Source organism: Urocitellus parryii, chromosome 4 (assembly GCF_045843805.1).
Source record: "Urocitellus parryii isolate mUroPar1 chromosome 4, mUroPar1.hap1, whole genome shotgun sequence".
Classification (NCBI taxonomy): domain Eukaryota; kingdom Metazoa; phylum Chordata; class Mammalia; order Rodentia; family Sciuridae; genus Urocitellus; species Urocitellus parryii.
The window spans coordinates 144145394-144172181 of record NC_135534.1 but is presented as its reverse complement, the minus strand read 5'-3'; the positions used below and the strand labels follow the sequence as shown (position 1 = coordinate 144172181).

The window sequence follows — 26788 nt, the reverse complement described above, 5'->3', positions numbered from 1 at the left end:
GTTGAGAAACCCAGCTTTAAACTAACCTGATAACCTTGGCTCAGCCCCTCACCACCAGTGAAAAGAAAAGAGCAAAGCACTACTGAGGGACAGAAGCTATAAACTAATTAGAACTATTCAGTTCTGCTCAAGGGGCATGTTATTCTTTCCTTTTTGCAATGCTACCTTGTTTCTTTAGATTTTTAATTCCTTTAAATTAAACAAATAAACCAAGTAAAACTTAAAAAACCCAGGACTCTGGTGAATTGTGGTTACTATTATTATCAGCACGTGGTAGTTGGCAAGCAAGAGGTAAGTTTTATAATTTTATTACCCTCCCCAGCCCCTGAGCCCGAACAGGACCCACAGACAGGAGCTGGGCTGGCAGAGAACGCACATGCTGTTAGTCTTAACCCAAAGGAAGGTAAGAGTTTAATGGTTTGTTTTATCAAATTGCTGAGAAAAATACATCACAATAAATCTGAACCATAGGTTCTCTTTATACATCATAACTGCTCTCTTTCATAGTAACGATAATATAAACAAAGCATAAAAATGTTTGACCTCATTTCTTTTCTCAAAAGTTCCTGAATACTATTCATTGAGTCTACTTTGCTTCAGATAGGAAGAATGACTAGTTCTACACTGAACTGAACACTCCTTCTAGGTGAATGGCTAAAGGGGATTCACGGAGACAGAATAATCTTGCTGGAGTTTAGGTAAGGGACGGTGTTCCTGAGAAGAGTTCTGTAGGATGACAGTTCTAATTGTAGAGTCCCCTGACACTGACATGGGGCTCGTGGTCTTTTAAATCATTTGGGGTGAACCTTCGGTTATCTGGTCAGAAACATTTTACAAAAGAAGGCAAGTCTTTACAGGCTGCAGAATTTCAGGTCTCCTGGTAAAACCAAGAGTAAAGGTCAGGGCTGAATTTTGCCTTCAGTAAATGATGTCTTTGATTTTAATATAAGTCTCTTTTCAAACTGTCTGAATGGGACACCTGTTCCCACGTTCACCTAACCACATAATCTAAGCTGTCCTAGATCACAGACTGCACCTTATAAGGTGCCCATTCACCTACTGAAATGCACATTCATCCTCTGGCACTGCACACTTCCCAGCTAGAAAGAATTATTCTTACTATGCAGGCTAACAGTGATCGCCATTATGCACATACTTTAGGCATAAAGGAAACATCAACAGGCTAAATCATGTAGCACAGGCAGATTCCCCACTACTACAATCCATGGCTCCCCACTTCCCTTTCCTGTTCATCCAGTCCTCCAAAGATTTGCTTTCTCTCTACTAATCAGCTTTGTTAACTTCCCCCTCCGTCTTTTAGGTGGCCATTCCTTTGAATGCTCTTAAAGGAGGAAAAATGGAGATGGATGGGGTGACAAGCCTGTGAGAACTCAGACTCTTGTGAGGAATTCCCAAAGAGCCCCAGGGTTCTGGGGGCACCCTGAGGGGAGGATGTCTAGTGTGCAGGCTGCACTTAGATGCTGAATAATATAACAGCTGCTTATCCCAAGAGGGGAAGGATGCCCTTCCTCTCCTGAGAGTAGGTGAGAGGGGAGAAGAGGAGGGAAAAGAGGGGAGAAATAGGATGCCTATGTGACATGGCAGAAAGAGCAAACAATTTAGCCAGGTGTGGTGACACATGCCTGTTATCCCAGGTACTCAGGAGGCTGAGGCAGGAGGATCACAAGTTTGAGGTCAGCCTGAGCAAATTAGCAAGACCCTGTCTTAAAATAAAACACCCCCTGCAAAAAAGGGATGGTGATGTCACTTAGAGGTAGAGTGCCCCTGGGTTTAATACCTAGTGCCACTGAAAAGAGGTGGGGTACTTTAAAAAATGATACATCTTTAAACTAGTTTGGAGGAAGTATGTGGGAATATGCTTGTGCTGCCAGTTGTCAACACCAGTTTCCCAAGGTGAGAAAATCTGTGAGATATGCAAAAACAAACGGAGACTTGTGTGGATGAGGCTTTTCAAGCAGAAATAAAAGGAAAGGACCTAAATTCCAAGCTTGGATTAATACCAAAGCAGATTAAAAATAATGAAATAGTCACAAAATGCCCCATAGAAAAATAAACAAATCATCAGGAAATACAGAACCAAAACTGTCCGTGAGCACATAAGGGAACCACCTGCCAACTCCCAGAGAAGGTGGAGAGGTAAGCAGCAGGGATCCACACTTTAAGGGAAAGACATCCCAAAGGACACTGGGATTCCACCTGGACACATTAGTGCTTCATTATGCTTGTCTTCATCGGAAAAGCAATTAAGATGTTAGTACTGCTATGCTTTTAAAAACCCAAATTAATATTATGAACCGTTACTCAGTTGTTTTTGCCCTCTGCATCTGTGGCACTAATAGAATAGTTTATTTCCCTTAGGTTCTGTTTTCCAAAAGGCAGAAATGCTACTCCTTACAGGGCCCTGAAATAATTCAGTTGGTTAGAAAAAGCACAAATTGGGACTGGGGTTGTGGCTCAGGCGCTAGGTTCGATTCCCAGCACCACATAAAAATAAATAAAGGTCCAACAACAACTAATAAAATGTTAGAAAAAAACAAAGAAATAAAAAGCAAAATTTTTTTAAGGAATGATATGAAATTCAGGTGGGTTCAGTGGCTTGCACCTGTAGTCACAGCACTTGGGAGGAAGAAACACTTGAGCCCAGAAGTCAAGAGACTAGCCTGGATAACCCAGGGAGATAAGGAAACATCACCTAAATAAATAATGATATAATATGAATGAAACTGAATAAAGAAAACAGAAAATATATGAGAGTCTACTAATGCATGGATGGATAAAAGCTATTTCAAAGAACTTTGCGTTTTGTGCATGTATGTATATGTAAATACATACTGAATTGGTTTCTGTGTGTCAGTCTAAAAGGTTTAAAAGACACTGATGTATCTATCAATCAGGCAGAGGGAAGCAAGTACCTTTAAAAAAAGGTATCTCAATAAGTAAAAGTCTAATTTTTTAAAAAAAAGTGTTTCCTCTTCTTGGAACCTGGAAGGTCCTGTGCAGCATGCAGGAGGTTCTCAAAAGAGAGAGGGCAGACCAGACTCGGGCTGGGACCAGCTTAGTGTCTTCGTCATCTTTACATACTCATGCAGTACATTCTAGCCCCTGGGTCAGACACTAACCTTTATCTCATTCACAATCTAAAATTCAGTCCCTGACTTCTGAAATGAATTCACACATAGGGCCAGGCATAAATCCAAGAGGGATTTAGATGAAAACCAACAGGAAACATATTCAGTAAAATATCCAGAGGAAAGGGACATGAGAAAGTCTGTTTCTAAAAATCTAGTTAATGACTATCCAGACACAGAACGCTCCACGCTCAAAAGCCTGCTGAGTCTTGGAAGGCACTGTGTAGCAACTCTTAAGACTGGCAGAAGGGTCCCCAGTGATGACATTGTTGATGCAATTACCCAGAGAAAACGTTGGTTGCTGAACACAGAAGTAGGGAATTTCTGAGAATGAAAATGAGCATTTATTGAGAAATGCTAAATGGCCTGCTATCTCACTAAGTCCTCATAATTTAGTAATCACCAAATAATAAGTCGCTCAGAGAGATCAGGTAACAGTCCTGCTCACAGAGGCAGTAAGCAGAGAAAGCAGGATTCAAAGCAAGTTGCACAGAAGCTCCCGATGGGTCTCTACTAAAACCAAGCCACCTTGCTAATTTAAATGAAGACACCTGCTTATGGTAAAGAGCTACTTGCTGCCTCTGGCTTTTAACAACTTCTCGTGTTTTTTCCTACTTCTAGAGAAAACAAGAAACTTATTATTTTTTTTTTTTTTGATAGCCTGAAAATGAGAAGATGGCCACAACCACACATTCAGGAACTTTGATTCTGAGACCAGAAGCATCCATATCTGTTCCCACCTTGATGGACAAACTTAATTAACCTTTGCTACTCTGTTCCAACCTACTGTTTTAGACAAAACTAGTGACCCAGAAACAATATGTTACCATCAAAATCTCCATGGCAGCCACACCAAGAGATATAGCCCTATCAGCAGTATCGGGAAATAAGCCACTTGGATTAGCTGCTCTAAGAAATATGGATTATATTCATGTCACACATGAGCTGTCAGAAACATTAGGATACTTTTAGCATAAATCAGCAGTGTGACGGGTATCTTATGAGTACTGAACATGACAGACTGCCTGGAGGGCAAGGGAGGCTGCTGGGACCACCTTCCAACTGGCAGCACAAGCATATTCCCACATACTTCCCCCAAACTCGTTTAAAGATTCCAACACAGGTTGGTGAGCAGTGGGGGAAACACCTGACTCGTGGGTGGCACGAAAAGGCCCTTTCTGCTTCCAAGATCATCACAGAAAAAGGCTGCCTCTAGGTAATGTAAAAACACAAGAATGACTGAAAACACCTTTCCCTGAAGCACACAGAAGAGTGTGTGTGTGTGTGTGTGCGCACGCGCGCATGTGCAAGCAGAGAAACACGCCTGAGAGCCAATGTTTAGTGATTCTTCGAAATTTTCAGGTTTCATACAATTAAGACCAACAAACATATCTGTCCTGCAAGGCAGGCTGGAGAGGCCTAGACAGCAAGGTCATCTTGCAGCCAACACACCCCAGCTCCGACTCAACTCACCATGAGCAGCAGTGCGGTACTGGCAGGAGCTTTCTCCTCCCTAACCCTTAGTGTCCTCAGCTATGCCAGGCGTCACTCATCCTGGACAGGGCTCTGTTTAAGGATGAACTAGAACATGAGACACAGTGTGCCTGGCACCTAGGCTGCCAACCACTGTCCTGCACACCTCCCTGCCTCTGATGGGTGGTCACACCCAGGGACCCCCTTCTGAGCCTGCCACCAAATGACTCTTCAGACACAAATACCCTTCCTATTACATACCTCAAATATTAAGTATGTAAGTATTTTGTCTAATATTGAAAATAAAAATTTGCTCTCTAAAATTTTACTGATTTTCGAATTTTAAAACAAGTGAAAACCAACTCAGGATCCATACTGCCATTATCAAATATGTTTTTACTGTGGGTGTGTGCACGCACGCACACTCACACACACACACACACACACACACACAGAGGGAGAGAAAAGTTCCAGGCCTTCCCATTTTTTGGTTTTATACAGATATTCAAGACACACAATGAGGATGTCTGCTTTCCTTCCTCCCAGAATGGGTTGATAAAAACTGGGAAGTGCAAAAAGAATGTGAGAAGGGATTTTTAAAAGGTGTAAAAAATAAAAGGAGTAGATAACATCATTTTCCCCTATTCTCAACCTCCTTATATCCACCCCCCTTGGAAGCTGTACGCATCAAGGGCAAGGATGACGCCTCAGGGTGTGGGCAATAATGGGTGCACTCTCTATAAAGGATTTTGAAATAGTAAACCCCACTAAAAGTAAATCTGGTTTTCTCTGTTACCATGTGCTAGCAATTCTAAACAACAGCAGTGATAAAATGTTCCTCCTCATCCTGCCCCTTGGCATGTCCCATAGAGAGCCCATCTTTCCACCAGGCCTCACAGTTCTCCCCAGAAAACCTCCAGTTTCTGATCACAAGAGCAATCAGAGAATTATAACATCATTTAACAGGAGACAAAAGTAAGTGAAAAGAGCAAAAATAAATTAGGTACTCAAGGCTCTGGGTTCAAACCTAACACCAAAAAAAAAGAGAGGGGGGGGAGAGAGAGAAACCATAAATAGATATTAGCCACCAGCTCAACCAAATTAAATCAGAAAGCTTTAAAACACTATGATCTAATTATCCAATAGTCAAGCAGATTACAGAATTCCCAAATGACCATATTATTTACTAACCTGATGCTATGGTGTCAAGAGTATTGGTAATGTTACAGACTAGCAGAAGACTGGTAATGCACTTATTTCTGCCTCCAATTCAATAGTGAAATAGTTGCTGGTGTACACCAACCCTTAAACAGGGTTTCCAACTCAGTCCAGGTTAAACCCAACTCTCATAAGAGAAATGACTCCATAGGACAGCCCAGGACTTTCAAAAAAGTCTCCCAAAGGCTTCAGAAAAACTGTAGTTACTCTATATGGATTTCCTGGGATGTTGCTAGACCACTTCGGCCAGGCTGAGAAAACACTTCCTTAGGATGAGCAAGGGCCTAGTTCCTTCACCTATTTTAGGTCAGAGATATCTGTTCCCTAGTGTCCCAGGTGTCCAGGACCCAGTTCACCTTTCTTCTGGAATCCACATTTTTAACTAAAATATTCTGCAGAAGTGTCTCTAGTGAACACTGCTTTAATTAAGGAATGTTCCCAGCACCCCTCCACCCCTCCACCCAGGCTCAGCCCACCTCCTTTCTCCTGCAGCTTTGGCTCCAGACAAAGAGCCACAAGACAATGACACCTGCACCACACTTGGTATATACGCTGAATAATGTGCTAAAAATATTCATTAAAACAGGAGGTATTCAGAGGAAAGAAAAACCTCAGGATCAAAATGTTTCTGTGAGGAGCTGGGGTTGTGGCTCAGTGATTGAGCATTTGCCTAGCATGTGTGAAGCACTGGGTTTGATTCTCAGCACCACATATAAAGAAACAAAATAAAGGTCCATTGACAGCTAAAAAAATTTTAAAAAATATTTCTATGAAATGAAAACTTACCTAGAAACCCCAAAATAAGCAACAATAAAATATTGCAATTACTGAGTTCATGAAAGTGTTTAGATACAAAAATAAAAATAAAAAAGCATAACACATTGTAGCAAAAGAGAACATGCATAAAAGAAATCCTTCAGGCATAAACAAAAAATTTATGCATCTGTACTTCGATTTTAAGAAACCAAATTATGATCATTAGCTCTACTTGCCCAAGGCAGATAGATACATTATCTATTTCTAAATCTCCTTTCCTGAGGAAAGAAGTTGCTTTAAAAATGTTTAAAATTGAATATGTCCTTATAAATTTTTCTATGACTGCTTGCAAATTTTTATCAGTTTTTCTTTCCAGAGGAAGAAGTGTATCAATGTCTGTCTACCACCAGATAGTGGCCAATAACCAGGTTGTTCTTAAGAAAGGGAAGCCAAGAACCAGGTATGGTGGCCCACCTCTGGAGTACCAGTCACTCAGGAGGCTGAGGCAGGAGGATCACAAGTTCAAAACCAGCATGTGCAACTTAGACCTTATCTCAAAAAAGGGGGGGGGGGCTGGGATATAGCTCAGTGTTTAAGCATCAGTACCTTAAAAACAAACACAACAGCAGCAACAAAAAGCCTGAAGTCACTTCTTTTGATCATTCTTTTAGTTAGCAGATTGTCCCAATGCTGTACCATACTTAAAAAAAAAAAAAAAAAAAAGGCAGTTAGGGTGTTGTCTAGAGGTTTGAGAACCTTGGTGGACATGCAAGTAGTTCAAAGGCAATGGTTTCTTTAGGTGCAGGGGCCTGGCCCTCTGGCCCTCAGCAGGCTGAAGGTGCTAGAATGCCATCCCAGGAGCATCTTTTTCTGTGGCCCAAGTGTCAGGTGCCAGGGTCTGTTTTCCTTCCTGTCTGAATCTCAGTTCAAACACAGGACTACTTAGGTGATCCTAACCTCCTTTCTCCCTTTCTAAGTGAATATCACAGGCTTCCCCAAGACCCACTTTGCACAATTCTTTCTTTAAATATCTTTTAACTTAGTTGGGCGCACAGTCTCATGCCTGTTACCCAAATGACTCAGGAGGCTGAGGCAGGAGGATGGTAAGTTTGAAGTCAGTCTGGCAATTTAGTGAGACCCTGTCTCAAAAGGTATAACTTCAGTGGTAGGGGCTGGAGTTGTGGCTCAGTGGTAGAGCGCTCACCTAGTACGTGTGAGGCCCTGGGTTCCATCCTCAGCACCACATAAAAATAAAATAAAGGTACTGTGTCCAACTACAACTAAAATAAACAAAACATTTTTTAAAAAGTTTATAACTCCAGTGGTAGAGCATCCCTGGATGCAAGCTCCAGTACTGCAAAAGATAAAATTACTTTTAAAAATTTAAACTGATACATAACAACTGTACATATTTAGGGGTCCAATGTTATATTTCAATACATGTGCCCAGTGCATAATCATCACATCAGGGTAATCAGAATATCAATCACATCATCAAACATTTATCATTTATTTGAAAGGAGAACATCTGACATCCTACCCTCTACCTAATTTGAAATATATAATGAATCACTGTTAACTATAGTCACCCTACTGCCATTTTCTCAATTTGTCTGTTTTATTCAGTGGAGGATCCTAGCCCTAGTGCATAGTAAGCCCTCAATCCTTGTAGATGGGCAACCAAGGAAAGCAAAGCAACCAGCAGGAGGAAGGAAATCCCCCATGTTGCCATCCGATCACAGCCAAACTGTACCCTACCTGGTTGGAATGTAAGTCTAGACATCTGGTGGCACAAGCCTTGGAAAAGCAATCAAGAGGGCGCCTGCGGCAGGGACTGAAAGCAGATCCGAGGTACAGCTCGGAGTCCTCCCATATTTATTTCTGCTCACTTGATATGCACCTCTCCCTTGTCAACCTGGTACAACATGTTTATTTAAGAGATAATGTTGCCGTGGAGGAGTGCACAAGGCCATAAACAGCTTTTGCAGGCAATTAAATGCAGAAGCGAAATTGAGCTGCTGGTCAGCGGAACCAGCCATTCATCGTGAGTTTGTTCCAGTGTCACAAATGTTATTCCTGTTTCACAACAGGACAGGAATCTGTGATTGGGCCACAAATCTCCACCAGCTGGAGACAGACCAAAAGCGATTAAAGCAGCTCTCAGCGTGCCTGTCGGGCACACAATAGCGCTCTGGGATTCTGGAATGCTGTTCCAGGAGGCTGTTCTCTCTTATTTTTAAAGAGGGTTTGCACTTAGTAGGTGCTGAATCCTTATGTGTGGCTTGCTTGATTTTATAGGGAGTCTTGCAGGAAGTCTCAACTCTACAAAGAGTCAATGGATTCCTCCTGCAAATAATCCCACATCTTCCCTTCTTATTTGGGAAGTCTAGTTTACAAAACTCATGGTGATCTCCACTCCAGGGTTATTAATCACCAAGTAGCTCCTGCTTGAGAAACAGTCACACTGCTCCCCCAGCAACACCAGCCCTCGAAGCAGCAAAGGCTAGGGGACAATGTACAAAAGGAAGAGTCCACCCTACAAAGAGGAGAGAAGTCGAGTCTTTGCAATAAAGTCAAGAAGATAAATGCAAGAGATTTGGCATCTGATTTGGACCCCTGGGCCAAGTCTGGGTGGGAGAAGGGCATCAGGCAACAGAGAGCACAAGGCTCCCAAACACAGCTGAAGAGCATCACCCTCAAAAGGAGACAGAAAAGCAGGGCAGCTGCCACAGGTGACCCTACTTGCCCATCCCCAGGAAAATTCCACCAGGAGGGACACGGCACTGTCCAAAGAGCCTAGTCCCAGAATGTTCTGGAAACACACAGCATGGTGAAGGACTCTCACCCATCTCAATTCCTGTTCTCTGGAATAAAGACAACTCTAGTTACAAAATGAGCTGCCCATTCCTATCCCTTCACATTAGCTAAAAGTATTATTTATAGGTTTTTACTATGTAATACTTCTTAACATATTTGAACTTTATAATAACTTTTATGCTTTCAAGTTTTGTTTTATAATTGGATCAAATCTTCCCCAAGATACAAAAATCATTCCATATACATTTGTACTTGGTCCATATTCACATGTCACAGTTTCAATAATAATTGAAATGTGTACTATTTATACCCTATCTTGTTAGGAGGGGCTCCCAAGGCAGCTAACTAGAATACATATGAAGAAATGGAGACAAATTAAGCAGATTTTAGAAAGCAAGGCCAATTGAAAATAATAAGTGAAACAGATTCACTGCAGTTAATATCAGCATAGCACTTCTGGATTTATACAGAAACTCACATGGGCTAATCATCTCCCTTCAACTATCACATGACCTTATGTACACAACAGTCCTACACAGATGACACCATATTCACTTTACAGATAAAAACCCTGAGATTTGGAGGATAAAGTGTTTTCCTCCGAGTGACATAGCTCAATCACAAGTTAGAAGCAAGCATGGATCTTCCAGTGCTAAACCCCAGGTTTCTTAAAGCACGAAATATCATTCCTCCAAATCAGCAGACCTCCTGATCCCATCAGCTCTAGACCCGTTTTGTGTGAACAGGGGTAGACCAGAACTCTTTAGCAACCATTTCGACTCTACTCACTGCTGCTCTGCTTATCAACAGTTATTTTGTAATTAATGGATTACATCTACACTGGCTCTTGTATTTTTAAGTTTATTTTCAGTGGAACTGACTTTTGTGGGCGTGACTAAAAAAAACTGTAAGTCAAGTCTGTAGTTTCATTTCATTACAAGATTGATCCTCAAACTCATAAAATGTCAAATTTTGAGGGAACAGGTCATATGGTAGAGTCCCTTCATCCAAACTGTGGGGATCATTTTTATGCTATACACACTCTTGTGAGTGGACTCAAATGTGCTTTAGTTATAATCATATTCACAGAAAATTAGTATGCAGATCTCAAAAGTAACTTCAAAATAGTTACTTTTAATAGTTAAGGAATTCAGCATATTCTAAATACTGACATCCAAGACTCGATATTTTAGAAAAGTATAAGGGCTCTATCCTCAACTTCTGTGTCGTAATCATCCATCAGCCCTATTCTAAAAATTTCTACATACTTCCGACCTCCACAAGTGAAGAAAATATCTCCAATGGAAAATAAAAGGTAGCAATTCCAGGGGCCAGGGGTGTGGCTCAGTGGTAGAGCGCTTGCCTAGCATGCATGAGGCATTGGGTTCAATCCCCGGCACCACATAAATAAATAAATACATACATAAATAAAAAACAAACAAACAAACAAACAAGAGGTAGCAATCCCAAGCCCTAAAGAACTAGAAAGGGCCTCAATATTCGTACTGAATCCATCCCACAGTTAAGGTTCACCTGAAGAGACATTCTGCACGTTCCCTGGAGGTCTGAGTTTCCAGAGGGCACTGGGAGGCAGTCATGTAGACCTGAGTTTGTTGCAGACCCAGTGATGACCAGATAGTGCTGACATACTTTGGAGCCAGACAGGCCCAGATTCAAACCCAGATTCTTCCACTTAGTCCCTGAGTGACTCAGGTAAGTCCGTCCTGAGTTTCAATGTCCTCACCTGCTCAATAAACGATGGTTCTCATTACTCATGCTATTATTAACTAAGAACATGTAACAACCACAGTAGGACAGCAACCACAGTAGGACAGAAGAACCTTCTGCTGAAAAATAACTTGTTATATGAGAAACAATCAATGACTGTGACTGGTTGGGAACTAAGAAAACTTAAACCTGGTTCTCCGGGAAAACAAACTATTCCTTAAATGGTGCCTCAGTATCTGTCCTGGGACTCTAACCTGCGGTGCCTCTCTCCAGTCCTGTTAAGTTCTATGGGAAGCACTAAGTATCAAAACTGCACATCCCCCACAGGACAAAGAAGGTTTAGCTTCTTCCTCCCACTCTGGCTAGCAGGTACACACTGAGTCAAGTCTGTCTCTCAGCAAACCATGCCCCCAGGGATCTCTTCCTGGGCATGGTAACGGACATGGCTGGCTCTCCAGAGAACAGGTCTCTTCACACTGTCCCGGGATTGTGGACCTTGGTGTAAGGGACCTCTAAGACAATCCAAGACCTCAGTTACACTTTTCTCAGACTTTCTGGGAAGATGAAGAATATACATCCCTGTGTCATGCAACATCTGCCATCTGAAAGGTTTGACAACAAGGAAAAGACCCTTAGTTTAGGAGATTTCTGACTTTTCTTTAGAGTTGATCTTTCTTTCAAAAAAAAATTTTTTCTTTATCATCTTTTATCATTCAAGCCAACAGGTTCACAAACAGGTTCACACAGACCCTCCCACCTACTTCATTCTCAAAGCCAGGAAGCAGCCAGAAAACCAGGATATTCTGATAGCAGCTCCTCATCCCTGGGAATCAGCAGGATGAGGTGGGTTTTGTTTTGTTTTTTAATCCTTAATATGCGCCTTTCTCCCTCAGGGAAGAGAGTCTCCAAAAGAAATCAACCCCAAATTTGCCCCAAATCATAGAATTTCAACTGCATTTTGACAGGCTTGGAGAGGCCCAGTTTGAAGTTCTATAAATCATCTTATTTCCTTTATGCTCATTCTACCTCTCAATTCTAGTAGCAATGTGTTTTAAGTCTCCTTCAAAAAAGTATGGTTCCAAAAGTGAAATGTATGAAAAACTTTTGGAAATTTGTAGCTCAGGGGATTAAAGCTGACATTTTAAAAGCTAACACTTTAATTGTCCAAGAAGTTAGATCCCTGAAGGTAGCAGGAGAATCCAAGTGGGGTGACTTGAATATTAACAACTTCCCCCACACCTTAAAAAAAAAAAGGCAAAACCAAGCACAATAGTGCATACTGATAATCCCAACAAGGCAGAAGGATCACAAGTTCCAGACCAGCCTCAGCAACTTAGTAAGATACTATCTCAAAAAATAAAAAGATCAGGGAATGTGGATCAGTGATAAAGTGCCTCTAGGATCAATTCCCAGTAGCCCCCACAGGCACCAAAAAAAGGCAGAGGCAAAATGAAATAGAATTGCTCAAGGGAAAATTTCAATTCATATGTTTTGGAGGGAGTTGAGAAAGGTTATGAAAGACTCCTAAAACAAGCTGAACTCACAGAAGCAAAAAGTAAAACAGTGGTTGCCTGGGAGTGGGAGAAATGGGGAGATGCTGTTCAAGGCTCACTTCAGTTACAAGATGAGAAAGTTCTGGAAGTCTAATATATAGCATGGTAACTATCAATAATACCGTGTGCTTGAAAAATGTCAAAGGACCAGTTAAATGTTTTTACCCGCCCCCCACACACACCAAAAAAAAAAAAAAAAAAATCAGCCTGATAGTCACCGTACAATTAGAACACCTCAAATCATCACATAAACAACTTAAATATACACAATTTTGTCAAACACACCTCAATAAATCTGAGAAATAAAAAAAAAAGAAAGGAAAGTAAAAACTTGCACTAACTCCCAAACATGTATGTTGCAGCATTTTGTCAGAGTCAAACCCCAGCACGGTAAATGCATCTAAAATGAGAACAGGCCTCACAGAATCCTAACTTCTCTTGGATGGAGGAGTCTTGGTGGTGCAGTCTAACCTCTTCTGTGCATAAGTTCCTAGGACACATGCATCACTGTCTTCTAGCCTCTCAGGGTTTCAGCACCATGAACCTGCTAATACACAGGCATGGTGGAAAGGGTTACCCGAGGAAGCAGAACAGCTCTAGATAAGCTCTTTCCATGGTAAAACAAAATGCTGTGTTTTACTCTAAATACTAAAAAGTTCTTGATAGCACAGTATTTTAATAATACATACTTAAGAATATGAAAGACTGACCTCCATTCCTAGCAAAAAATGTACCCAAGTTGGCCCAGCACAATAGCTACCTAATTGCTTTTTTTTACCTTTCTTCCATGTAATCATACAAATTATAACACTCTTCCTTCCCAGGGTGCAAACTCATCAGAAAAATTACTGCCACCCACAAGGTTGTACCTCACATTTTCTAAAATGCACCATGGTGGACATGGCCGCAGGAAGTGGAGCTTCATCCTGTAAGCTATGTGTGCAACTAATGTGGGCCTACTAGGAATATGGGCAAAGTAAAATTTTAAAATAAACCCAAACATATGCACATTTCTTTGTAACTCCTTGCAGCTAATCGCCAATATTAAATGGTAGTATTAGCAGAGTGAAAAATTCTGTATATAGTTTTGCATACCGTGTCAGCCTACACTATGTGCTAAACTGGTGTAACCATGTACAGGCACATGGTGCGTTTCTGTGTGCATGTATACATTTAAGTCCCTGTGTGTTATGTGCACGTTGTGCTTGTGTATTTTTCACATACCCAGTTGACTCCCTGGGTAACATCATACCTGCCACTGGTTTCCTGTTTGACCAGACACGTAAGGCGCTGGAAGGCTCCGAAGGCTGTTCTTCACAGGGGATCCCCCGAGGGGACCTCCCACATCCCCAGAAGAGGCATCAGCAGCCAAGGCCATGGAGTACTGCGGATAGTTGTACAGATTGTTGTAGTAAGGGAACAGAGAAGGCTGGTAAAAGCTGCTGTAGTAGGTGGAGTCTGAAACCAGGTCAGGTGCGTTCTCCACGTGCCCTCTGCTGGTGACAGCAGGAATGTCCTGGATGACCATGCGTCCCTCTGAAAAGAAAAAGAAACACTGTTCATGTGGGGGTTCATGAAACATAAAATTTTCCCTCTAAACCCTGGAAATGCATCACCTTCCTCTGCCAGGTTCTGTAGAGCAAATAACATGGATTTTCTTGGACATAGCCATCTGCCACATCTGTGACCAAAACAAAGGGGGTTTCTAATCTGATATTTGGTGGCACATCTCAAACACCATTGCTGAATATTTTTACTGAGAACACCAAAGTATTTTAGAGGCTATTTTAATTACATAAAGCCTGACAGTATAAAACATATCCCCAAATTCCCACCCTAATGTCAAAAAACAGAGATCAAATCCAGTTAACCTGTGTGGATATTTTTACCACAAAATTAATTGCAGTTCACTTTAGATAAAGTACAAAAACACCCCAGAACCCTAATTATGGCGTCCACATAGACATGTCAGAAAGCCAAAGCAAGAGGCTAAGAGTTTAATCACAGTTTCCTAACTTCCTTCTGCAGCTGGCACTGTATGCTTTGGCAGTCTGGACAACAATATGGAACCTGGGTAGAAAAACTTCTGAAAAAAGTCAGAGGGCTAGGGTTGATAGCTCAGTGGTAGTGTGCTTGCCTAGCATGCATGAGGCACTGAGTTTGATACTCATCACCATATAAAAATAAACAAATAAAATAAAGGCATTCTGTCCATCCTCAACTACAAAAAAAATTTTTTTTAAAAAGAAATAAAAGTCAGTTAGAAACTATGTGAGGCTTTGCCAACCACAGTCAATGTTTCAGAGTGTTTATGTTGCAGTAAGACTTTATTCAAAAATGGGAAGAGGACCAATTTGGTCAAAGACTGGTTTCCCAAGTGCTGGCATAGGCTTTAACTATTGTCAAAATAAATGACTGATGAACTCTTTAGTTACCCATCCAGTGGACATTTACCAAACAATGCTCTTAAGAGATGAGCCAGGTGCCTGAAATGGTGCTGCAAGGTGTCTGGCTGTCCTGCCCAGAGGAGGCCTACACTCTAGGATGAAAGAGACATTGGGATTACAAAACACCACAACCTGGTATCACAGGAATGCCCATAAACGGTTAGGTAAGTCAGAGAAGAAAAAATGACTCACAGCCTAGCAAGGAATCAGAGACTTTCATGGAAAAGACTGGATCTGAGATGCTCCTGAAAAAGGAGGAGGCCTGGGGTATGGCTCAGGGCACTATGCTTGTCTAGCATTCGCCAGGCCCAGGGTTTGTTCCCCAGCATAAAAGAAAAATATATATAAATGAAATAAAGGAGCAGGATACAGGTGGAAAATGAGGAGAGGAGAAGAAGGAGAAAAGGGAAGCAAGGAAGAGGAATAGAAGCAGTAAAGGGCAGAAGAGTGAGGTGAAGAACTGGCTGAAAACGGAGACAGAGATACACTGAAAGATGGGCTGGAGCCAGGCTAGGGGAGCCTTTGCCCAGCGCTCTGGACTCCCTTTGGGAAATAGCAGGAGCCACTAAGGATTCCTCAGCAAGGAGGTTACACAAGAGAGCTGTGCACTGGGAAATTTACCCAGTGGAAATTGTCAAGATGAATGAAGGAGAGTGAGCCCTGAAGCAGAGATACCCACTAAGGAGCCACTGACATCATTCAGGGAGAGACCTCAGAGGACTGGCAATGTAAGAGGGGGCCTTGTCCAACAGAACTAGAAGGCTGATGGATGCCAAGAATGAATTAGACTCAGCAGGAGACAGAGAGCTGGAGCCTGGGTGTGGCAGGAGACGAAGGAGGGATGTTCTGCTAAACCTAGACCTGGGAGGGCTGAGCAAGCATGAGGAACTGAAACCTGTGCTCTTGGGAGATGCTGAGATCCAATGGCTGTGTATGGGGTCAGGGTGGGCAGCGAAAACCAATTCATAGAGGAGGGAGATGCAATGTCACAAAAAGCAAAAGTGAAAATGGAGAGCAGAGGGGCGCAGGCTGCAGTGTCAATTGCTGCTATGAGATCAAGCAAAATCCAGTCTGGAAAAGATCCACGGATGACTAGGTCATTTTAATGTGGTCCAAGAGCCACGGAGCAGAAGGTATCCTGCAAGACAGCTGACAGCAAGTGAAGGAGATAGAAACAGATGAACGCAGTGAATGGCCTTCTCTGCCACCAGAAGGTAAGATCAAGCAAGATCAGAAGGTGGGATCAATCTCCACCCCACTTCTATGTTCCCCCACTGTCCCATGTGCCTAGGACATTTGTCAGACAGAGTGGCAAGCATTTGCCAAGGGGAATCAATGAATAATGGTTTTTCAAGTAACTTGTCATCAAAAAACAAATGTAATTAAAAATAGAAGCTCCAGGAGTCATAAGTTCTGTTTCATTTTTTAAACTCAGAGAAGGTTTAAGAGTCCCTAGGCAGGAGAGGAGGCTTGTGGAAAGAAAACCTCAGCACTGTGTGTGGCTCAAAGAAAGCACTCAGAAAGTGTCTGCTGCCTGACTGTGTGGAAGGAAGAAGAGATGTAAGGGAGCAGGCTCTGGAAGGTTTTGGTTAGATCTACAACAAAAACTCTCATACGGCCTCACTTTATAGTCAGCACTAGAGTCTCTTTTGTATAAATGAATAGCAAATTATCCCACATTTAGGCTCCATGATTACATTACCAAGGAACAGTGATTTTTTTTTCCTTTCCCTTTCTTCTCTTCTCCTCTTCCTTGCTAGTGAGATGAGCCATTCCAATTTCATTAGTCCACACCCCAACTCTGTATCCAAAGAGGGAACATGTCCATTCCTTTCTGAGTTTCCTCATTGGACCTTTCTCTTATTTAAAACACCAAATTTGGTGACATAAATGGTGGTTTTCAGTATCTAATTCTTTTGTTTTCAATGTCATATCTTTTATTAGTTACCTGACAACAAAAGCAATCTGAACTTCCCCCAAACGATAAATGTCATACATCTTAAATCAGAAGAATGGATGTCCTACTCCCCCTGCCAGTCATAACCATTGGTGGTTCATTCCTGTACAACCTTACAGACACTTAGGAGGGCAAGCTAGAAACTTATTCCTGTCCCTGCAGTAGAAAAAGCTATCCCTTGGGGCCTGCCCTTTAAAAGCAATGTTCTTCATAAAGAAAACAAAACACAGCAGTCAAAGAATGAAATAGAAACCCAAGGACTCCAGCCTTCTGAGATCTTCCCAGAGCAGAGGCTCCTGAATTTCTGCAGCATAACCCTGACCAGAACCTTTCATCAAGCCTCAGTTTATCAAGCAACAAATTGAGGGAGTAATAACTCTCAAGGTAACAAGAAAATGGCTTCCATAAACTGCACAGTAAACCTCAAATAAAATGTCAGGTCACAGCAATGATTTGTCTTGCTATGGCTGCCTGTAATTAATTAACAAACCCATCACTTCTCCACTTATCCACTTTCTCTTTTCTTTCAAGTTATACTAAGCTTTAAGAATAAACTGAGATATAGTGGGGAAATTTCAATTTCATACCACTACTTAGATAATAAAACCATTTGAACTTTCTAAGAGTAGATGCCTACAAAAATTTTACTGTCTTTAAATGGTTAAGCACTTTTGTTTTAGTCAGCTTTTTTCCACTCTGACCAAAAAACCTGACAAGAGCAATTTAGAGGAGAGAAAGTTTATTTAGTCTCATGGTTTCAGAGGTCTCAGTCCACAGATGGCTAGCTTCATTGCTCTGAGCCCAAGATGAAGCAGAATATCATGGCAGAAGGTTGTGGTGGAAGAAATCAGCTCAGGATGTGGCCACCAGGAAGCAGAGAAAGACTGCTCCATCACAGGGACAAAATAAAAACCCCAAGGCACACACGCAGTGACCCCCTTCCTCCAGCCAAACCTTACCTGCCTGCCTACAGTTACCACCCAGTTAACCTCTATCAGGAAATTAATCCACTATTTTGGTTAAGGCTCTCATAACCCAATCATTTCACCTCTAAACTTTCTTGCATTGTATCACGCATGAGCTTCTAGGGGATATCTCATACCTAAACCATAACAATGAGTTTTATGGGGCATTTGTTGTTTTCAGATTTTTTTAGTCTGTTTATTTTGGGGGAATGGAGGTTGGGGATTGAACCCAGAGGCACTTTACCACTGAGCTACATCCCCCTTTCTATTTTATTTTGTCGAACTAGGGCTTCCAAAACTGGCCTTGAACTTGGAATCCTCCTGCCTCAGTCTTCCAAGGAGCTGGGATTGTAGGCATATGCCACCACTCCTAACAACATGTGAGTTTTTTTAAGCAATATTTATAATTCATAGACTCTGTTGTTCTTTTGTTGTTGTTTTGTTCTTTTGTTGTTGTTTTGTTTTTTTGGTGGAACTGGGGGTCAAACCCAGGACCTCATTCATACTAAACAGGTGCTCTACCACCCAGCCACACTCCCAAACCTACAACTCTGTATTTTCAGGTTGCAAATTAAAACTCTGGGTCAATATTGAGCACAGCCTTATGACTCCCATCTTCTACGTGCATGTTATTATTGGTACATGAAATTTTCTGTGGTTGAAATCAACATCCCAACTGTGTGTCCATCTCACCAATTAGCAAAGTGTCGTTCCTGAATCAGCAGCAGCAGCATCACCTGGGAACTCTAGAGCATCATTCAGACCTACTGAATCAGACACCATGACAGTGGGCCCAGTGATACAAGCTTTAACAAGATCTCAGAAGATGCTGATCCATCTGAAAACCACTGGTCTACTCTAAAGACTCAAAGCAACTGTTCCATGTCTTATTCCTAAATATAAGTGACAAGCCCTAACATTACTATCAGTCCTGACTATCAAATAAGAGCATACAAGTAAATTCCATTGTATAAAGTTGGGCTTTTACCTATGTCACCAAATTATGGCAGAGCTCAGACCACAGGCTGTACAGTTATGTGTATGCTGCTGCCAAAAGTTTGGTTTCAATGTTGTATATCCAGGTATTCTTAACTTACTCTAACCACAAAAACTCAATTCATCTCTTAAAGCACTTACTCCATTTGACAACTATTTATTAAGCACCTAATTCTTGCCAGGTACTTGGCTGGGGTAACCCTGCAAAGTCAAGCACTGATATTCCTCATAAGTCCTGTGGAAAACCCAGGGGAGCAGGTAATTTAAAAAAAACATTTATTCTTGACTTTGTTAAATTCTTAAGTTCTATTTTCATATATTTATGCTTATTTCACTCAATAGTTATCATATAATAACTATATCCAAAGGTTTGTTTTAGACGTTGTCAGAGCAGCACAAAGATATATTTTAAATGTTTTGCTTCCTCTTAATAAATCACCATCTATTTGGAAAACTTAAGCATACTGAAAAAGCAATCATCTAAATGCCACAATGGAAGCAGGGGCAGATGTCATCAAATAACTCTACACAGTAGGGTGTCAGTAAAGGACTGTGCATGGTGAGCAAAGGTAGAAGGATTTAGAAATGATGGGGAAACACTCAAAAAAAAAAAAAAGGAGAACAATATGGACAGAGTGACAAAGAAAAGATGCATTCCAGGGACAGTGACCAGGTGAGCCTGGCTGGAACATAAAGGGACAATGCAGAAGGAGAATGGAAAGTTACTCTAGCATCCATTGCACAGAAGGCCTTAAGTGTTGAAGTTCCTACCAAGAAGCTCTGTGGTCTCCTCCAGGGAATCAATAAAGGGTTTAAGAGCAAAGGAGTGACATAAAAAATGTCTAAGAAAACTACTATGAACCCAGCACAAAAGATGATCTAGGGAATAAGGAGGCAGGGAAATACACTAAGCTGTGCTCTAGGCAAGAAGTCATTCTGAGCTAGCACAGGAGGCTGCAGTAATGGCAAAGAAGGGATCTTGTAAAATTCACCAGATGTGTGGTGTTCTGTAAATTCCCTTCAAACCACTAAGTTAACTGTTCATACCCATTGTCCAGGGACCACCAGTAAAGCCATCAGCTTTTGTTCTGACCCAGTGCTGAAAGATTATGCAACACTCTCTCCAGCCTAAAAATGAACTTAGAGCTCTGGGCCCAGACTGTCAGAGAGTAATAATATATGCCCTCTCCAAAACTGTGCTACTGCAGGGATCAGGGCACAATTTCCCAAAGAGTCACCGAGGACATTTTCTCCAACACTGGGATATCATCCAAGTTAGTAAGTTAGTTAGTAATTGAAAGATTTAACTTTAAAGTAACTGAAAGATTTAACTCATAAGCTGCAAAATATACAAACCAACCAACCAAAATTTATGCATGTGTACATACACACACACACACACACACACACACACACACATATATATAAATTTCAACAAGTAAATTTCCACATACATACAACTTATTCTGAATCTCAGGGGAAAAAATGATATGTAAGAAAGAATTGACAGTTGGTTCTCTAAACCTGAGCTGAATATATGACTGCTTATGAGGTCCCTTGGTCTGACCGTTAATTCCTACAGGTCCCCAAGTATCACATATGCCACTACAAGACCTTTAAACTTTATAGCCAATACAACCCTTAAACTTCACAGCCAATACCACCAAGTACAAAGAGCACAGAAGTATGCTAGAAAGGAAACATCTTAACAATCTTACTGTAAATTCTTCAGCTAGCTCTCAATCTGTTATCTTTCTAGAATAAAAATTGACTAAGACTGCTCAATGATGATATCAATAACAGAAAGCAAGACAACACTGTTCCCAAGAATGTGGTAGCTGTCTTAACCAGAGGTCCCTGACAGAATTATCAGTCTGTAGTCCTCTACCAAGAGCAAATGGAAGTAGGGAATTAGATGTTTTACTTTCTGTCATTACTGGTACATAGTCCTAATTTGCAAGACAAGGAAGAAAGATCAGCAAGTCTGGATTCAACAGCTAGGAAAGGCAGCAACACCAGAGAAGAACAGAAAATTACCAACAGCATTCACTGTCTCCCTGCAGACCTGTCTGCAGAGATGCTGCTTGCAAACCATCACTTCTCATTCTCATGCTCACAGTTGTGACTCTGAACATGAACTTTCTGAACATCCAGTTCTTTGATAGGGCTTCACAATTCTTCTGCTACTTTTTTTTTTTGCACTAACATATGCAGTGTGAAATATGATTCACTCCTTCATGAGAGATCGATACCCACACGTGATAAACGCCCTTATTGATCTTGGAGTGTTATATGCCGGTCTTTGGGCCCATGGCATATTAATAGTAGTTAACCAGTAATTCATTTTAAGGTCAGTGAAGGCTTTCCCCTCTCTTCTCTGGTGTCATGATTCCCAGAGTTGTTGCATTTTGAGTTCTTTATGTTCAAATCTGGAGTTATACTCCCCTTCATTGACCAAACCCAACCCAAATTTCCTATATAAAATAAAAAGATCACAAATGAAACCGAAATTGGCAATACAAACTATACGGCTCCATGGTTCACAATGATCTCATATAAGTGATGGATGTTTCTTAGGCTTTATTTTTGTACCCCTACACCTTTCATGGTGCCTGTCCTATTCAATTTCTGAGTTTTAAGAGTTACTAGTTAGACAAAATAGTTCACTACTAAGTCTGAGACCTCAAAATTATCCTTCATCAATTAACAGGTTGTACCAAGTGCCAGGAGGGTATAGAAGTACAAGTCATTTGCCCAATTTATTTTAAGGAAAAATTAACGTCTTTAAAAAGACTATGCATTTGCAGCCAGGCATGGTGCCACATGCCTATAATCCCAGTGGCTCAAGAGGCTGAGGCAGGAGGATCGCTAGTTCAAAGCCAGCCTCAGCAACTTAGCAAGGCCCTAAGCAAACCCTATCTCTAAAATATTAAAAAGGCCTAGGTATGTGGTTTGGTGATTAAGTGCCCCTGGGTTAAATCCCCAGCACCAAAAACAAAAAGACCATGTATTTTTGAAACATGGGAACGCTCCTCACTGAAGCAAGAAGTCTTGCTCAGATGCCCTGCTTGTAGCATTCTCTGCAGGACAACCCTGTGTCCGGTGATTTCCCATGCTTAGGAACAATTGAGTAATCCACAGTGCTGTCTCAATGGCTCAAGAGGCTGAGGCAGGAGGATCGCTAGATCAAAGCCAGCCTCAGCAACTTAGCAAGGCCCTAAGGCACTTAGCAAACCCTGTCTCTAAATAAAATATGAAAAAGGCCTGGGGATGTGGCTTGGTGGTTAAGTGCCCCTGGGTTAAATCCTCAGCAAAAAAAAAAAAAAGACTATGTATTTGTGAAATAAGTACCTACTGTGTGTAAGGCAACTCACTGGGAACCCTGGAAAGCAAAGAATATAGTCCATGACACTGCAGGATGTCTTAGTAAGGGGGAGAGTCCAAAACGCATGTGCACCCATGGAGGGGACAGATTCTCTGTTTTATGCAAAGTACAAGTTCTGCTTGTATTGGCCCACTAATATCACTCCTATAACACAAGGCATGGAACTTCTTTTTCCTATGAAAATGGGATTTTTTATTTTTTTTTATTGTAACCTGGTCCTGCAGGAATCTAACCACTCACTTTCCTTCTTAGGTTGAAGGGTTTTCAAAGCAAAGGGGACCTGAACTTGCCTTTTGAAGACAGGATCAGGCCTTGTTCAAAACATGTTTCAATGTGAGACTGATGGTAGGCTATCCATAAGGGATCTGGTGGGTGGGGGTGGGAATGTTCGGCACAACCAGCTCAAACAAATAAAACAAGGACAATATGGGGAGAGACAGAAAAAAAAAATACATACAGGACAAAAAGCCAACACAGGTTTTCAAGGTGAGCCTATCCTAATTTGAAACAAGTTGTCCCCGAGGCCACTGAAGAGCCCAAGGAGTCACAGTAGTATCCTACACGTGCAGCAACTTCCCAAATGTGAGAGAAATGCAAAGATACAAAAGAGAACGCCTGCCACAGAGGCAGGAGAGCTGAGGAGGTCAGACAAGGTCTCGTGCTACCAGAGACCTTTAAGCAAAAAAAAAAAGGGGGTTCTAGGCATGAGAAGTGTGAGAAAGGAATTCCAAGTGAAGGGAAGGGAAGGGAAGGGACAGCATGAGAAAAACAGGGAACACAGAGTTCAAGAGTACAGCCTACAGGGAAGACCAGGACAGGATCTGGGCAGATGAGAATGAGGGGCTGCTGGCACAGTACTGTGGCATGTAAGGCTGCCCTCCCCCCACAGGAAACCCACTAGGCCTGGTGAGGCTGGCACCCAGGTACAGGCGGCAGCAAGCTAACGGTGAGGCCACCCTGTGTAACTCTGCTCTCCCTTTCCTGCCTCTGCTCTCTCAGAACTGTCCTTCTTCCAACCCTCTGCCTGTGCCTGAAGTTGCCCTGGATCACCCAGGCAAACTATTCATTCCACAGTGAATGTCAGATTTGGAGAAAATGCCATTTCTCTGACCCTCCTAGAAAATGACTCATGGCCATGAAAGATACTTTCTTTCTTTAAGCCAACTCAGTGCATCCTATCACCTGCAAAATACCACAGACAGTTTGGGACCCTGTCAAACCTCCCAGCAGCTTGGGGAAGCAGACAGGACCACAAACAGGCCAGCAGATGAGAGAAGAAAGAATTGCCACTCAGTTCCTCTCCACCAAAAGTGACATTCTGAGCCATCCTACAGACAATTCCTTCTCAAACCTTAGTATTTCTTATACTGAGGAAATTTTAAGTTAGGAACATTTTTTACTGTATTGGTATATTTAGATCTCCACAGAAAACATCTCTGAACTATATTCAGATAAGTTAAAATGTAGGGGCTTCATGTATCAGTGTCTGGGCCATGGAGGGTGCTAAACAGAGGTGTCAAGGATCTACATTCACTTGCAGCCAGCCTCAGATAGATTTAGAATTTAGATTCTGCTTTCATAATTTTCCTCTTATTATTTATTGCAATGTCAAAAGAGGGAACCCAGGGCCTTAGGCATTCTAGGCAAGGATTCTACCACTGAGCCACAACCTCAGTCTATAATTTCTTTTAGGGGCTGGGGTTGTGGCTCAACGGTAAAGTGCTCGCCTAGCACGTGCAAGGCCCTGGTTTTGATCCTCAGCACCACATATAAATAAATAAAATAAAGGTATTGTGTCCAGCTACAACTAAAAAAATAAATATTAAAAAAAATAAGATCACAGATGTTTGCCTTTGTTCTTTCAGGTTCCCAGAAGGGATGTGAAGTAAAGAAGACCCCGCACAAAATTGAAGAGATAAAAACTCAAATTATACCTCATGCTGTTTCAAGTCACTTTTGTTCAATGAAAGACCATACCCAAATTAATTTCTCCTGTTTTCAGTCAGGAATTTGCCCTGTCAAATGTTTCAAGTTGTCAGAAACAATAACTTTTCCAATTGCTGAGAAAAGGGAGGGCCTCCCAACAGTGTTCTGAGATCTGCCTCGAAACCAGCTGCTCTCAACCTTGGCTGCACAAGAGAGCTGGAGGGTGCAAAATTCTCCAGGACCAGGCCACGCTCCAGACCCCAGCAGCTCTAGGGCAGCAGCCAGGAGTCAAAACTGCTCAGTATGGCCAGGTCACTCCAGGAGTGGTGGCAGGTGAACTGCTTTAAACCCAGAGAGGCCAATGTGCTGACATCATAGCTTCACATCTCACTGTGGCAACTGTCAAAATGGGACTGGAGGTCCCTGCCCACAACTCCCTTCCAAGAGCCCCACAAGGTCAACACAAGGTAAAGAGGTCATTTGCCTTTTGCTGGATGGACACTGCATTGACAACATAGAAGGAAATGTGGGGAATACCACTGCTACCTCCACACCACTGGAGGCAGCCCATTCAAACTGCACGAGTGGTCACTATTCCTTGTTGCTATGAAGTAAAACATTAAAAACTTTAAAATCCACGTCAATTTTGTTTAAGGTACCCTAACGAAGCAGACACCCTAGTAAACTGATCAACTCTATATGTCTGAGTACAAACCCACCAGTTTTGGTTTTGGTGGAGCTGTGGATCGAATCTAGAACCTCATGTATGAAAGGCAAGCAATCTACCACTGAGCTATACCCCTAGCCCTAAGGACATCCTTTTAACAGAAGGGCTTCACAGCACTTCTAATGCATAGCAGAGGACATGGCTGTCTTGAAAAGGCCCTGGTGCAAAGGAGTTAGGAACTAAAGTCACTGTTTTTTTTTTTTTTCTCTTCTATTTCTTTGAAAGAAAGACAAAGGACAACAAATTATGGTGACTGAGACAGGCATTCTGCAGATGTTTTCTTAAAAATGAACAAAGGGAACCTGTCAATTTAAGGAAAACAGCTGATAATATTGGGCAAAATTTAAGTTTTCAAATAAAAATTAAAACTGTTATTATGTTATATCCAGACTGTATGTGGATCACTTTATGTTCACTACTCTATAGACAGCCTCTCAAAGACTCCTCTGACTAGATCAATAGTGATATTAGTGAACAGGATTTTCTTGAAATGAGATTTGTCAATGTTGGAAAATCTGCCTAACTCAGGGAAATCATATATTCCAAATGACCAATGCATGACATTACAAAGTCATGCATGGACGAAAGTCCACTCAAAGTGCAAGACCAGTTTCTCATTCTGAGCAGGCTCTCTACACAAGTCCAACTAGGCATCTCTGACTTTCTCCTTAAGTCTAAGTCATTGTAACGACCACAGTATGGCCAGGCAGCAAAACCTTAGGGTGAAAACACAGTTCTCACCGCTTAATCAGATCTTGGTGTGTGACCTTGAGGCAAGTTACTTGACTTCTGCATGTCCCAATTTCAAAGAGGACCTACATTCTAATCTAACATGGAGGAAAATACCACTTTGGGACTGTATGAGAGAATACTCATCAAGTACTTGGGCTCTGGCGCATGGAAGTGCTCAGTAAATATTAGGTTACTATATCCACCAGGACACAGTAACAACATTTGCTGCCATCAAGCAAGACAGCCACCAAACAGTTCTGCAACCAAAGCGCTTACTCCAAGTGCTCATCATTAGGGAAACCCAGGAGGGCTGGGTTGCCCCTGGCAGAACTTAACTTGGAGAGGAGCAAAATCCTTTGCTCCTGGTCTTCACTGAAGTCAGACAGTAGCCTTGAGTGCAGCCGGGATGATATCACTCCCTAAAGTCATAATCAGGAAATGCGGGAACAATGTGTTTCTCCCACAAGGCAATCATGACGGGGCTATTTTAAATGTCAAATACAAGCCTGGTGCCAAGAAAGCAACAACCACTTACTGTGCACCCCCTGGGAGCCAGGAACACCCCCACCATGAGACAAAAAAATACAACCTGGTGGGGTAGAATTCCACATTTCTTCCCTTTCCCACCCACTCCTCTCTTGAGTTCTGCTTTTGAGAAGTGCAGCCTCTACAGTAGCTTCCCTTCAATAAAACAGAGCTTTTATTTATTTGGGAGGGGGGACAAATGGCTGCTGCCGTTTCAGGGCTGAACTTTTAGCTTGCTATAAAGTTAATGTGCTATTCAATGTTCATTCTAGCCAAGACTGAGGGGCTGTGTATTTTCTACCACCCCCGGAAGGCCATTATCTGTAATTGCCCATTACCATGCATAATTATTTCTCCTAGCTTGGTCTATGACCTCCAGGCTTGCACACTGTTATAGTGAACTACTCCATCTGACCAAATTTGTGAAGGAAGCT

At 41.9% G+C, this 26788-nt stretch overlaps 1 protein-coding gene across 1 annotated transcript in view; it reads right to left on the bottom strand.

The window, feature by feature from the left end:
* The window catches only part of Dmrt1 (doublesex and mab-3 related transcription factor 1), a 101469-nt gene that overhangs the window by 47135 nt on the left and 27546 nt on the right, over window positions 1–26788 (bottom strand). The window contains exon 3 of the mRNA XM_026413070.2: window positions 13947–14230. Within this exon, the coding sequence (XP_026268855.1) occupies window positions 13947–14230 (284 nt within the window). The remainder of the gene's footprint in view (window positions 1–13946; window positions 14231–26788) is intronic.